Source organism: Rhinolophus sinicus, linkage group LG18 (genome assembly GCF_036562045.2).
Source record: "Rhinolophus sinicus isolate RSC01 linkage group LG18, ASM3656204v1, whole genome shotgun sequence".
Lineage (NCBI taxonomy): Eukaryota > Metazoa > Chordata > Mammalia > Chiroptera > Rhinolophidae > Rhinolophus > Rhinolophus sinicus.
This window is the reverse complement of record NC_133767.1, coordinates 5871731-5884806: the sequence shown is the minus strand read 5'-3', so window position 1 is coordinate 5884806 and position 13076 is coordinate 5871731. Positions and strand designations below refer to the sequence as shown.

Below are 13076 nucleotides of genomic sequence, written 5' to 3'. Positions count from 1 at the left end.
AGTGAAAACTGATGCCAAAGTAAGCCACCCCGTGTAACTACCACCTAAATCAAAGAACGGAACATTCCCAGTACGTGAAAGCGCCTGTTGCGTCCCCTCTGGGTGACCATGCCGACGTCTGTCCCACAGATGATTTTGCCTGCTACCGACTGACATTATATAAATGCAACCCCACAGTACACGTGTGTGTCTGGCTCCTTGCTCCACGTTGTTTGTGAGACGCATCTTTATTGGTGCAGCTAGCAGCGGTCAGTCTTTATTGCCTTCTCCACCCATCATCCTCTTGATGGACAGCTGGGCTCCTTTCAGTTGGGGATGTTATGGAGGATGCCATAATCAAGTTCTAGACTGCGTCTTTTGGCTGCCAGGTGTCTTTGTCAGGGGTCTGCCTAGGAATGGAATTGCTGGGCTTTTGTTTAGTAGATGCTATGAATTCTCCAAAGTGTGTCCCGTGGGGTCTGCGAGCTCTGGCTGCTCCAAGTACTTGGTATGGTCAGTCTCGCCCATTGCAGCAGCGATCCTTCTGGGTGTGCAGGCTGTTCTGTTGTGATTTTCGTTTTCCTTACACCTGCTGAGGTGAAGACTTTGGTCACTTATTTACTGATGATTTGGGCAAATTTTCTTGTGATAGCTTGTTCAAGATTTTCCCATTGGGTTTTCTGTCTTTTTTTTACTGACTTGCAGGACTTCTTTGTATATTATAGATATGAGGCCTTTGTCAGAAAAATGTTACAGATATTTCTCCTGTGGCTTGACTTTTCACCCTCATAAAGGAGTCCCTTTTAGTTAGTTCTTTTTCTGTCCTGCTTAAGAAACCATGAAGGTAGTATCCTCAGTTTTCTTCTAAAAGCTTTCTTGTTTTCCAGATCCCCCTTTCTCTCCCGTTGGGCTGCTGTCCTGCTCTGGCACCAGCATCATGCCATCTTGCTAACTGGCTTTGTCGTAGATGTTGGCATATAGTGGCATGACCCTCCCAGCTTTGCTTTTCTTCTTCAAAGACGCCATGGCCATTCTTGGTCCTCTGCATTTCCATGTAACGCTTAGAATCACCCTGTAAACCTCTACCAAGCAAACAGACAAAACCTGCACGTATTTTTCCTGGGATCTAATTTGATTGACATCTTTACCATATTGAATTTTCCAATCCATGACCGTGGGGTTTTGTTTTTGTTTTTTTTCCTATATATGAGCTAACAGTCAAATTTTTAGTGGAAGCAATGTCAAAGTCAGAAATTATAATAAACTCTAATTGTCGTTTTCTTTTGAAGGCCACTCAATGACAAAAATAACAACAGTGGGAATTCAGCTTTGAACAATACGACACCAAACGCAGCCAGACAGAACACATGTGCTCCTGTGAGAAAGCCAGGACCCCTGCCTTCTAGCCTGGACGACTTAAAGGTGATAATTCTCAGGGGAGTTTATTCACCATAAGCACCCCAGAAATGTAATGATCTGCTAGGTTTCTCAGGCGGACGTAGCGAGTTTTCAACAGGCATTCACCCCCCACCCCCCAACACTGTGACAGGCCTTAGAGAGGTACTTTCCTTTTACGTCCACTAAGTTTCCTTTAGAATGGCCAGTAATCACTCGCATTTATTGAACACATACCATATGCTGGCTCCATACCAGTTCTGACTCCAGAGGCAGATTGTTTTTCTTCCTTGCTCATTGCCAAGTTTGGGAGAAGCAGGAACATGTAACAGTTAAAAAACCTGATCTCCAGGGCCACCCTTTCTGGGTTTCTACCCCAGCTCAGCAGTCTGGTAGCTTGGACCAGTGACTGAACTCTCTCTGCCTCAATCTCCTTATCTGTAAAATGGGAATAATAATAATCTACACCTCGTGTGAAGTGTAACTGAAAAAGCACTTCCAACACTGTCTGGTACCTAGTAATTGCTCAGTAAATGTAGCTGTTATAACGGAAGTCACCCTCTGAAAACCCTTGCTTTACTATGACAAGCTTTTCAAGTTCTTCAGTCTGTAGTTGTGTGTTAAAAAAGAAAAAGAAATTGTCCCATTTTCAGATGTGCAATAATATGGATTGTCTGACAGGTGTAAGTGCCCTTTTTCTGTCACAGAAGTGTCCTGTAGGTTTGTCAAAAAGTTGTGACACCAGAGCAGGAGCTGATTTGTTTGTACTTCCAGGTATCGGAACTGAAGACGGAGCTGAAGCTGAGGGGGCTTCCGGTGTCGGGCACCAAGCCCAACCTGATCGAGCGCCTGAAACCCTTCCAGGAAGTGACCAGCAGCAGCGCTGCCGCTGATGGCATTGTGGCGGTGTCCACATCTGCCGTTGTCACCAGCAGCCCAGAAGTCACCAAGGCACTGCCAGTGACTGCACTGCACAGCTCTGTGACTAGCGCAGGCTCCACTTTCAAGGCAGAATTGCCATCCGCTGGCAGCAGCAGCACAGCCCACGTGGAAAATGTTAGTTCGCCTCTGCCAATCTCGCCGTCTCCGTCTGAGCAGTCCAGTCTCAGTGCCGAGGACACCAACATGGCGGACACTTTCACCGAGATTCTGACCATGATGTCCCCTTCCCAGTTCCTGTGTTCCTCTCCTTTGAGAGTGACGAGTAACGAGGACAGCCTGAGCCCCACCAGCAGCACTCTGTCCAGCCTGGAACTGGATGCAGCTGAGAAGGACCGCAAGCTGCAGGAGAAAGAGAAGCAGATCGAAGAGCTGAAGAGGAAACTGGAACAAGAGCAGAAGCTCGTGGAGGTTCTGAAAATGCAACTGGAGGTTGAAAAACGAGGGCAGCAGCAGCCGCCGCGGCCCCTGGAGTGCCCACCCAGCGCCCCAGGGAATTCTGTCAGTAAGTTAGAGGCGCATGGTGCTGTGGCTTCCTCTGTCAAAGATGAGACGTCCTCGCTCAATGACTGCTCCAGCCCCAGGCAGCCCGTCCCTGTCCCCGGAGCCAGCCATTCTGCAGCCCCGCCAGTCTCTGTGGGTGGCCAGACCCTCGGTGCCAAAACCGCTGTAGTGATCAAGCAGGAGGTGCCCGCGGCCCAGGCCGAGCAGCAGACCATCGTCCCGCAGTTCTACGTGAGTGCCCAGGGCCAGCCGCCACCTGCCGTCGTCGCCCAGCCTCAGGCCTTGCTGGCCACGCAGACTGCTCAGCTGCTGCTGCCCGTGTCCATCCAGGGCTCCAGCGTCACGTCGGTGCAGCTCCCCGTGGGCGGCCTCAAACTGCAGGTGTGAAGGGCGTCTTCTCAGTGCTGTGCCTGCCAGCTGCGAGAGTGGGAACGCCAGGCTCCCCATAGATGCAGATGCAGGCCAGTCAGGCTTCAGAGATGTGTGTGTGTATGTGTGTGTGTGAGGGAGGGAGGGAGAGAGAGAGGAACTGGGGGTGTTCAAAAAATTGAACAGCACTGTTTTTATACAGTAAAAACAAACAAGGGGTGCTTCTTTTTTTCTTTAAGGAGGGTGCAGCTCACTGGCCTATGCAGGGATCGAACTGGCAACCTTGGTGTTAAAAGCACTGCACTCTAACCAGCTGAGCTAACCAGCCGCCCCCGGGGACGCTTCTTTATTTTGTACCTGTTAACCTTTGACACTATCATACAGGTGGACATTTTCAAATACCTATGACATTATGATAACGTCAATAGCTGCTGTCACTGTGTCCTTTTTATTCACATGGTACAGCACCAAGTACTTTAAAAGGCTTACTTCATCTATCCGCCCACCCCCCAAAGATCCTAGTGTTAAAGCCCATTTGCAGATAAGGAAACTGAGGTCCTTGAGGGTTTGGCAGGTTGCCCAGGGACAGCCTCGTGTTTGCACCGAGGCCCTCTGGCCCCACCGCGTTCCCTCCTCTATTCTGCCTCCCAAATGCAGTTCTGGAAGGACTCCATTAACTCAAGATGCCTGCACTAAGCAAAACGGGCCCCAAACCTGGCCGGAGGGTGTTACTGAGAGATGTCATTGGTGAGGTTGCCTTTTAGGCCCATATAACCTGTGCCCTGACCTTAAGCTATTTGCATGTGATGTGATTCGGGCAGGTTTGAACAAAATGGCCCCAGTAAACAAACAATTTGGAGCAGTGCTGCTCAACCTGACCCCCCAGACCCCCCTTCCCAGCAGAGTGAACCCCTGGGTTTAGGAGGCATGACCCAAAGGCATTCGCAAAAATCCTAACTCCCTTGTTTAATCTTTAGCGTGTCTGTGAAATGCAGTCTGTTCTTTAATCCAGTTTTCCTAAACGTTCTTTTCTGTCCAAATCTTCCATTAGAGTTGTTCTGGGAAGAAGAACCGCGTTTCCTTCTGGGCTTGTGTGCCTGGCTCCTGGCTGACTGTCTCCAGCGAGTGTCCTTCAAAGCAGGACTCTGGACAGTTAACCCTCACACATTTCTCAAAATTATTACAACACGTGACCTAGTAGGTGTAGACCTGCTGTGGTTTTTTTTATTTCCTATTTTCCCAAAATTTTCAAAGGAAAATCTGAGCCACTTAAGGAACAGTAAGAGCATGAAAGTAACTGTCTGGTGTTTAACTCTGGTTTAGAATTGCTGAGGCTCAAATTTAGGTGGCGGTGAGTGGAAGTGTGTATCTGTAAACAGTTTATCTTATTTCAGATTTGTCCCCAAGTGACCAGTTCTTCTACAGCTCAACTCGATTCTAACTTTGATTTTGACAATTATTGTATTTATTTTTTTGCCTCCTAGACTCCACCGCAAACAGGAATCCAGACTCAGCCTCAGATGGTGACCGCTGCTTTGTCGTCGGGCTTGGCCCAGACTGGGCCTCAGAAACAAGACCCATTCATGCCGCGTGTGCTCAGCCAGCCACAGCAGGTCAGAAAGGTTGGTGAATGCTAACCAGTGGCAGACTTTCTGCTTTGTCCTCTCGTCTCTCGTCCTCCGGTGACATTCCTGTTTGTTCTTTTCTGTGATCCATCCACCATCACGGGAGCCTCAGGTCAGATGCCATTTGGCTGCAGGTTATCCAGTTATTTGGGAGAGAGAAAGAGTCCTCTGTTACTAAAAGGTAGCTCATCTTAACAGTTAAACCCCTCTTCCAAGTAAAATTTTCAAAGGTATTTTTTTTTATCCTTATATATAGAATTTCCTGGGTCAAATTACTCATTTTGTGAAAACAAAAAGTGCTGTTTCCTGGGAAAAGACATTTGAAGATGAAAAAGATACTGTCTGAAATGTTATCTGGAGTAAGATCTTCGTATTTTCAGAGTCTGCCATCTCACAGGTTAAGAGCCAGAAGGTCTAGGTCTGGCTGTCATCCTGGGTCACCACTGCCTACGTGTTGGGTCTTACGTGTTGGGCCTTACACACAGTTCACTTTCTTTCTCTGTCAGTTTCCTCATCTATAAAGTGATGGTGGTGATCTCTGTCTGGCTCAGTGTCCTCTACCCAAGTTCCCACCTGAAAGTTCAGATGTTTAAATAGCCCCCAAAGTTACCAAAATTCCCACTTATCCAGCAGGTGGCGTTGTGTGTACACCTCCTTGCCAGAAAAATCTTAAGGCCTCAAAAATAGGTCTTACTATTTTAAACCTTGAGAACGGTTAGTCCCCGAGTTTTCATCTTCAACATAAAAGAACCTGGATATCAGGTGTACTTGTAGATGCCCCCCAGGGTGGTGTGAGCTGTCTGCTATGACACCTTGAGGGGCACACAGAAACAACTTCTCGGCCATCAGTGGTCACACCAGCACCCACGCTCTCTTGGACCCTCCTCAGAGATGCAGGGAGCAAGGAGTTCTTGCATTTTACTTCATCTGGGCTCAAAGTAACATTTTAGTGTAGTGATAAGCTTAGTGAACATTCAAATGTTAAGACAGTTTTGTTTTAGGGAAGAGAAACAGTATATAGCCAGGATAATAAGGGCTTATTCATTAAGTCTCCAAATACTAGAATTAGGAATCATTACTTCCAATTTAAAGGAAGAATTTTTTTACCAAATACAAGGAAATTCACCTTTGCAAAGAGTACACTTACAGAACTCATCACCCACAGTTGTATTGTTCACAGTGATGTAAGAACACACATATATACTTTCATGCTTAAAAAATGTTTATATTTACAGTAAAAATATAGGGGATAAAATTTTTACTTTCAGGATACTAGTGGCATGAAGTATAGTAAGTATTTTTATAAGCAAATCAGTTCTGTGAAATACAGTTAAATATCATGGCCATACTTTGTAAAAGGCCCTAAAACTTCTGGCTCTTGCTGCGGCCTAAACAAAACACTTTGTGGTTCCACAGGACGAGGTGCTCCCCTCTGCCTGACAGAGCAGAAGACGGCTTCTTGGAAGGGCGCAGACTGTAAATGGGGCCCTGTTAGGATTTGGACAAATTTTCAAGAAACTAGAAAACTGAGTGTGGCCACAGTATGTGTAGCCTTTTGGGGAGGATGGAAAAGGGGGCCGGGTAGGAAGGAAGTTTGCACACCAGCCAAAGACTGGGATTTTACCCCAAAGGCAGCGGAGCCAGTGAGCGTGGGGGCTCCGTCGGGTGTGTGCCGAGGCTCACCGCGGTGGAGGCAGGCAGGTGAGGGCACATTCCAGGGAGAGGTGGTAAGGACCTGGAGCAGGACAGCAGAGAACAGGCCTGACTGAAGAGGCTTTTCTAAGAAGTGGAAGCAGTGGGGGGAGAAGGCAGGCTGGACTGATGGCTCCACTTCCTAAAGTTTAAATCGCACAACCAGGATTTACTTTGCCTCGAAGCCTGGGGGTGGAGAGAAGAAAGGAGGAAATTTAGTTTGGAATATATTCAATGTGCAATGTCCCAAATTTATGTTTGTAAATGTTGTAAGTGTGGCCTGGCAGTTGGGAGCAAGGCTGGAAGAGAGGTGGGCTTGGGGATTATCAGATTAATCGTGAACATTAAATAAAGCCAGGAGAGGAGACGAGATCACCCTAGTGAGGAATGTTACCAACTCAGCTGTCACAAGGAAAATGCCACTGAGCAAATGCTGCTTTCCCACAAAGCACTGCCCCACTGCCATCAAAGACGGGCCACTGAGTAAAGGGACCACTGATGGAAGATCCGGGGGCAGATGTGGCTGCGGGCCACCTGGTAGTTCTGTGAAAAGCCAGCCCACTCGTGTATGTGTGTGTTTACGCTCTGGCTGCCTCTGCCTGCAGCGGGAGACGTGAGCGCTCACCAGAGACCACACGGCCCGCAGACCCTAAACTATATACTCTGTGGCCCTTTGTAGAAATCGTTTGCCAACGTGTTTGAAATATGGTTTCCTTTAGTAGGAAAAATCAAAGAACATACTGATGGGAAGGCATTTCCCCACTGCAGGTGTTTGCAAACTCGGCGGCCGCTCCAGCTGTCCCGTATCAGAGACCACCCGCCCCGGCGGGCCCCCAGCCCTTCACTAACAAGGCCCCCAGCAGCGCTCTCCAGTCCAGAAGCGTGGCCCTGCCACCCCTGCAGAACGGGCCGAAGCCTGCCAGCAAGGTCGGTAGTCCTGTGGGGACTGCAGTGACACGCTTCCTGGGTGGCCGGGTGCAGAGCCCGCAGCGTTAGGCTTGGGGCCACTGAGGATCCGCATTCATGGGGGAAGTAGCCGGAAATACCCTGCTGACCGCTGTTAGGGGCGGCTTGGCCGGCATTACAGTGACGATGCCCACCTGTGCCGTCAGCCTCATAGCTCTTAGGTCGGAAGCCTCGGTGGCTTAGGAATCCCGTGGTTTGGCCACCGCGTAAGGAACGGTAGGGCTGAGCCCGGCCAGGCCACGAGGAAGCTTACTGCCCACAGCTGACATGTGCTCCTCTGTTTGTCACAGCCTAGTTCGCCCCCTCCACCCCAGCAGTTTGTCGTCCAGCACGCTCTGTTTGGGAGCCCCATCCCCAAGACGAAAGACCCTCCCCGCTACGAGGAGGCCATCAAGCAGACGCGCAGCGCCCAGGCCTCCCTCCCAGAGGTAAGTGAGGGCCTGGCCTCGGGTGCCTGCATTGAATTGAATCCCTTTTCTGACTTGCCTTAGTAGAAGCACGTTTCATAGGAGCCTTCTTTTCATTTTATATGCAATTTAAAATCAAAATGTCCTTTACTGTGAACACTCCAACTTCCAAACAGATTTCAGCAGCTCTAACCTGCAGTTACTCAAATTCCGGGTTCACCGTTTAAGGTTTTCTGTGGGGCCTGGGCTGGCTCATTTAGGACAGAGGTGATTGTTACACAGGTCCTTTTTCTGCTACATAAACTCCTCCCCCTATGTGACACCTTGCTAGTCATGGAAAATGAAGACAAATCTCAGCACTGACCAGGTCTCCTAAATGCTCATAGATTCAGAGAGATGTTGGTACGTCTAAAGTTTTGAAACAGTCTGCTGTCAGCTTTTCCTTCAAGGGAAGTGCTACCACGCTCCTGAAGAGCTTGTCACTAATGTGTCACTTAACATTTCTGTTTGCATAACTTGTTTTCTAATTATAAAAATGTGGATTCATTTAGAAAATTTGGAAATCCCAGGAAAGTGCAATAGAAAAACAATCACCAGTGGTCCCAAAGTCCTTCTATTAACATTCTGCTATATATATTAGTCCATTTTTATGTCCTTAGAATTTTTAAAAATATATTTGGGAAACTACGACGTAATTTTTAAAATGTTTATTGAATGGGCTAGGTACAGTACTCATTTTGTTTCGTTTTTTCATTGAATGTGTACAAGTTTTCGTAAATTCTTACCTTCCCACCCCCTCACCTTTGGCAGCCATTAGCTTGTTCTCTGTATCTGTTTATTTTTAAGATTCCACATGTAAGGGAGATCATACAGTATTTGACTTGTCTGAGTGGGAGAAGAGAAGGGAAGGGAGAACGGATGGGACAAGAGATGAAGGGAAAGTAGAACAGAAAGAGGGGGAGGTGGCGGGGAAGCAAAATGCTCCCAAGAAGGGCCGTTTTTACTTTTCAGTGACACTTGACCTACATTGTTACACTGCTTTCAGGTGTGTGACACTGCCTGCACATTTATATAACTTACAAAGTGACCACCCTGAGAAGGGCAGTTCTGCAGCTTATTTCATACAGTTGGGTCAAAGAAGAGATGTAAGGAGGGTTAGGTGACATCCACCGGGGGTAGATGAAGGGGACAGACAGGAGGCGGCGTAGCGGGGAAATCTCTGCGTTGCACTGAAGGCACAGGGGAGAAACACATACCTCGTTTACATGGTGGGTTCAGGGCACTTAACAACGTTCACAGCACGTAGTGATTGCATGTGGGGAGCAAGGTAGCAGCCGGGGGTTCTGTGGCCTCCTCTGTGGCCTCTTCCGGTGCTTGTGCCTTCGAGGAGAAAAGAACATGGATGTGTTATCCTAGAGGCATAAAAACAACAGCCAGGGCTCACTTGCAGTAAACACTGACCTTACAGGCCTGGGAGGCGGCGACCGCTCTGAGCTGCCCAGTTAGGAAGTTGTGATGAGACCATCTTCCTCGTTACTTTCGGTCTCTGAGTTTGTCGGGCCTGCTGTGTGGTCCCCTGAGCTTGTCAGGTTTATGGCATAGCCCCCTTTTTGTTCAAGAAAGGAGGGAGGGAGGGAGGGAAGAAAGAATGGGAGGGATGAGAAAAAGTTATTGGACAAGCTGAATTACAAAAATCACCTTCAGTTGTGATGGTCTGTGATGTTTCCTCTTAGCCATGATTAAAAGAATGAAAAGTACTGCTCAAATGTTACATGAAGTGTTAGTAAACATAACTCAGAAATTAGCTGTGACACTGGAAGCTTGGGCTCCAAAGCCAGGCCTGGCTAAGCCACAGGTCCAGCTTCAGAGGCAGCAGCTAGTGGTGTCCCTGTGGTACGTCCCGTCTAGCCCGGGTCTCAGCCGCCCGCCCCAGGCCGTCTCTGTCCCGACTGCCCCTCACCGCCCCTGCTGCGGTGCGAATGAACACGCAGAGGGACGAGGACTGTCCTCGCCAGCTGGCAGAGCTGCCACTCCTCTCTAGCCCATGCAGGCAGTTTCAAAAGAAGGGCTCAGGCCATCGTCAGAACCGGACCTGGCCGCCCATGGTGAGCTGTCACACTGGGCCTGTGCAGCCAGCACGGGGCGGGATTTCCTGCAGTGGTCTGACCTCACAGCAGCCCCCAGGCAACGAATGACAGGCGGTCTGCATCCTACACTCCGAGGCTTCCTCAGATTCAGGCGTGTGGGAGCGGCAGCACTCTTCTTACAGGCAGGCCCCAGCTTGTAATTTGTCCCCACCTCACCCCCTCATTAACTATGTAGTTCATAATGTACAGCCCAAACTGGGGGGGAAAAATATCCGAATCTCACCTAGTCATTGACGTGATTTTCCAGAGGGAGACTGAGCCAAGGGACAGTGGCATTGTGGTGGTGGCCCAGGCTCCCAGTGAGCTGCTTCGGGTTCGAGGGCAGCTGTCTCCTCAGCGGCTGCGACCTCAGGGCAAGTTCCTCATCTCTGAGCGCGTTTCATCTCTAAGCCACTCTTCTTTACCTACCACACAGGGTGTTGTAAGAATTAGTGTGTTTTCAAACATCTTGTACTGGGTCTTGCAGTTTTGGTGGCTCAAAAAGTGGTAGCTATTATCGTTATGGTGATGACGCTTATTATGGAAATATGCAGAGAGCCAATAGTCTCAGATTGAAATGGTTCGAGTTAATCCTGAGGAAAAAATATATATTGAGAGGTGAAAATTGGCGACTGATGGTATGGAGAATGCGCAGCATTTGGAGGGAAAAAAATATGAATTATTTGCGTTCTGACAGCAGCACTTGCTTTCTTAGAGGGGTGGGGCCAGGATGAGTCAGTCAGAACATCCAGTTCTTTGTACCATATGCGTAACATGGGCGTGGGGATGGGCTACTGGTCCTGGGAGGCACCACAGGGAGAAGAGGTAGGGGAGCGTTTCTATATGCCAGGGTGTTGTGTCGTACGATGACGTGCCTTCAAATCCTGTCCTCTTTTGAGCCCCTCTTGCCCATTGATCTCGGGTTAGCATGCTACTTCTTCCTAGCACACAGTAGGTGCTCTGTAGAGGAAATCCCACCCTACTACTCTCGTGGCAACAGTTACAGGCTTTTGCTCAGATGCTCTTACCCCTCCCACCCCAACCTCGCCGCTGGGCACGAAAAACTAACAGAATGAAATACTTGTTCCAAGTACAGTGGTACCTCTGTTTTCGAATGTCTCTGTTGATGAACATTTTGGTTTACGGATGCCGTAAAATTCATGCTAAATTTGCAGTTTTAGGGGTTGACTTTAAAAGTCTGGAACGGATTAATCCATTTTGAATTACTTTCTATGGGGAAACCGTGCCTCGGTTTTTGAACACTTCAGAACGGTCTTTCGGAAGGGCTTATGTTCGAAAACCGAGGTCCACTGTAGTTGCACTGCTGTGTGCCATGACATAAACAGTAATTGTAGACAGTGTTTCTGGCCTTTTCTGTGCATGGAAATACATGGGAGAACTTTCTAAAACTACATATTCCTGAATCCCTGTTCTAATGAACAGTTTCTAGAAATCATTTTTAACACATTTTCCATGTGATTGTGGGAAAGGCTTACGGCCTGTCAGTATGGAGGCAGGACCAGTGGCTGGAGTGGGGGAAGACCACGCCTACTGGCCCATCTCCTGAAGGGTGAGCAGCTGCTGCTCCAGCCTCCTCCACAGAGCTGATCGTTTTGGTGAAACAACATTCAGGTCTATTTCAGTTGGCTGACTGCAGCACCCCACCTTCCCTTCACCCAAGTCTTTACGCCTTGACCAGTACCCCTGTACTGGTTAACCCACCTTTCTTTGTTCTTGGTAGTCTTCCTCACCCCCTCCCCCTGCCTCACCTGGCCAACTTAACATCTGTTCCAGGTATTGTCTTGGGCAGATTTACCCCGAGACCTTCCCAGCAAAGCTCGAGCCTTCCTCTGGCATCTCAGTACTTATTACAGAAGCGAGTTCAGATCAGTGCTTTGCATGTTTTCTTTCTATTAGATGGTGACTTCTTGCAAGATATTGATGACATCTGATTTATTTCTGGACCCACAGCTCCTCCCAGATGTAGATGACATTCTGTCTTAGATGCCCTTTGTTCACCATCTCTCCTCTTTCCTCAGTGGAAATACACCAAAAACTCAATCTCCCCACCTTTTCTCCTCCACCTCTCTGCCATTCTTTCCCCACCTCCTTTCCCTTCCTCTCCTGGAGTGCACTGCATACCCTGGAGGTCAAAATCAGGGGAGAAGCCATTGTGGAATAAGAACATGGCAGTGGCTCTGCTCAGATCTTTGATTACTATTCACTCGGGCTGCTGGAAAGAAGAAGAAAGCTGAAGCTTTCTTTTAAAAAGGATTAACATTTCTGCCAACACCCATCAGCTTATAAAAATTCAAACACAGGAGATCACAAATGTCACATATGAATCATGTCTGAAGGAAAAGGGAAGAAAGGAACTCCATTTCGTTTCTGGGTGGCAGTGGCCCTTAGATGTGGTGCTTGATTCCTGAATTTGCAGGCAAGAGGCCACCCGCTTTCCCCATCCCGCGTTCCTAGGGGAGCCCCCAATCTCTGCTTAGCGTTGTTATGGGCACTGACAACATAGTGCCATTGTCTCCCAATGGACGGGCAATTTCAGGACCTCAGGGAAGGAATTTGTGGCTGTGATTTAATGGTGCTAATGAGGCGAGATGGGACCATCCACAGGTGAGAGCAGCTGAAACCCTGACTCAGTCCTGGGATGCCTTTTTTTCCAGACACTCTGTAAAAGAGAGTACCTTTCAGATCTGCTTGGCACACGCCTCTCTGCTCGGGGATGGGTGCCTAGCCTACAAATCTGGGCTCATTTTTCCTTTCAGAAAGAGGAAGAATGGGGATCACTTTAGATTTCTGGCTTGTTTGATGGATTGATCAAATTCACAGTCCACATTTGTGCACAGAAAGGAACTCCCTCACTTAACTGTTAAGGATGGACAATAGGTGCCAAGACATTTTATTACAACAGTTTGGTACGTGCCTTTCATCCACACTTGTTGACAGCATAATGAGCATGGATGGACGCACCTCAGGAAGTAAAGTCTGGCCTGGACCTGAACCAGGATGGCAGATGCTTATCAGAATCTTTTGGGAGCCATCCAAGCTCCTCGCATGTCAGG

General features: G+C 48.5%; 1 protein-coding gene across 8 annotated transcripts in view; it reads left to right on the top strand.

Moving 5' to 3' along the window:
* Positions 1 to 13076, top strand: part of MRTFB (myocardin related transcription factor B) — a 236889-nt gene that overhangs the window by 213429 nt on the left and 10384 nt on the right. For 5 of the 8 annotated variants that reach the window (XM_019750669.2, XM_074322642.1, XM_074322639.1 and 2 more), the window contains 5 exons: positions 1269 to 1401; positions 2149 to 3198; positions 4671 to 4808; positions 7272 to 7430; positions 7760 to 7897. In XM_019750669.2, the coding sequence (XP_019606228.2) occupies positions 1269 to 1401; positions 2149 to 3198; positions 4671 to 4808; positions 7272 to 7430; positions 7760 to 7897 (1618 nt within the window). The remainder of the gene's footprint in view (positions 1 to 1268; positions 1402 to 2148; positions 3199 to 4670; positions 4809 to 7271; positions 7431 to 7759; positions 7898 to 13076) is intronic. The other 3 variants (XM_074322643.1, XM_074322641.1, XM_074322644.1) reach the window with 1 other exon arrangement.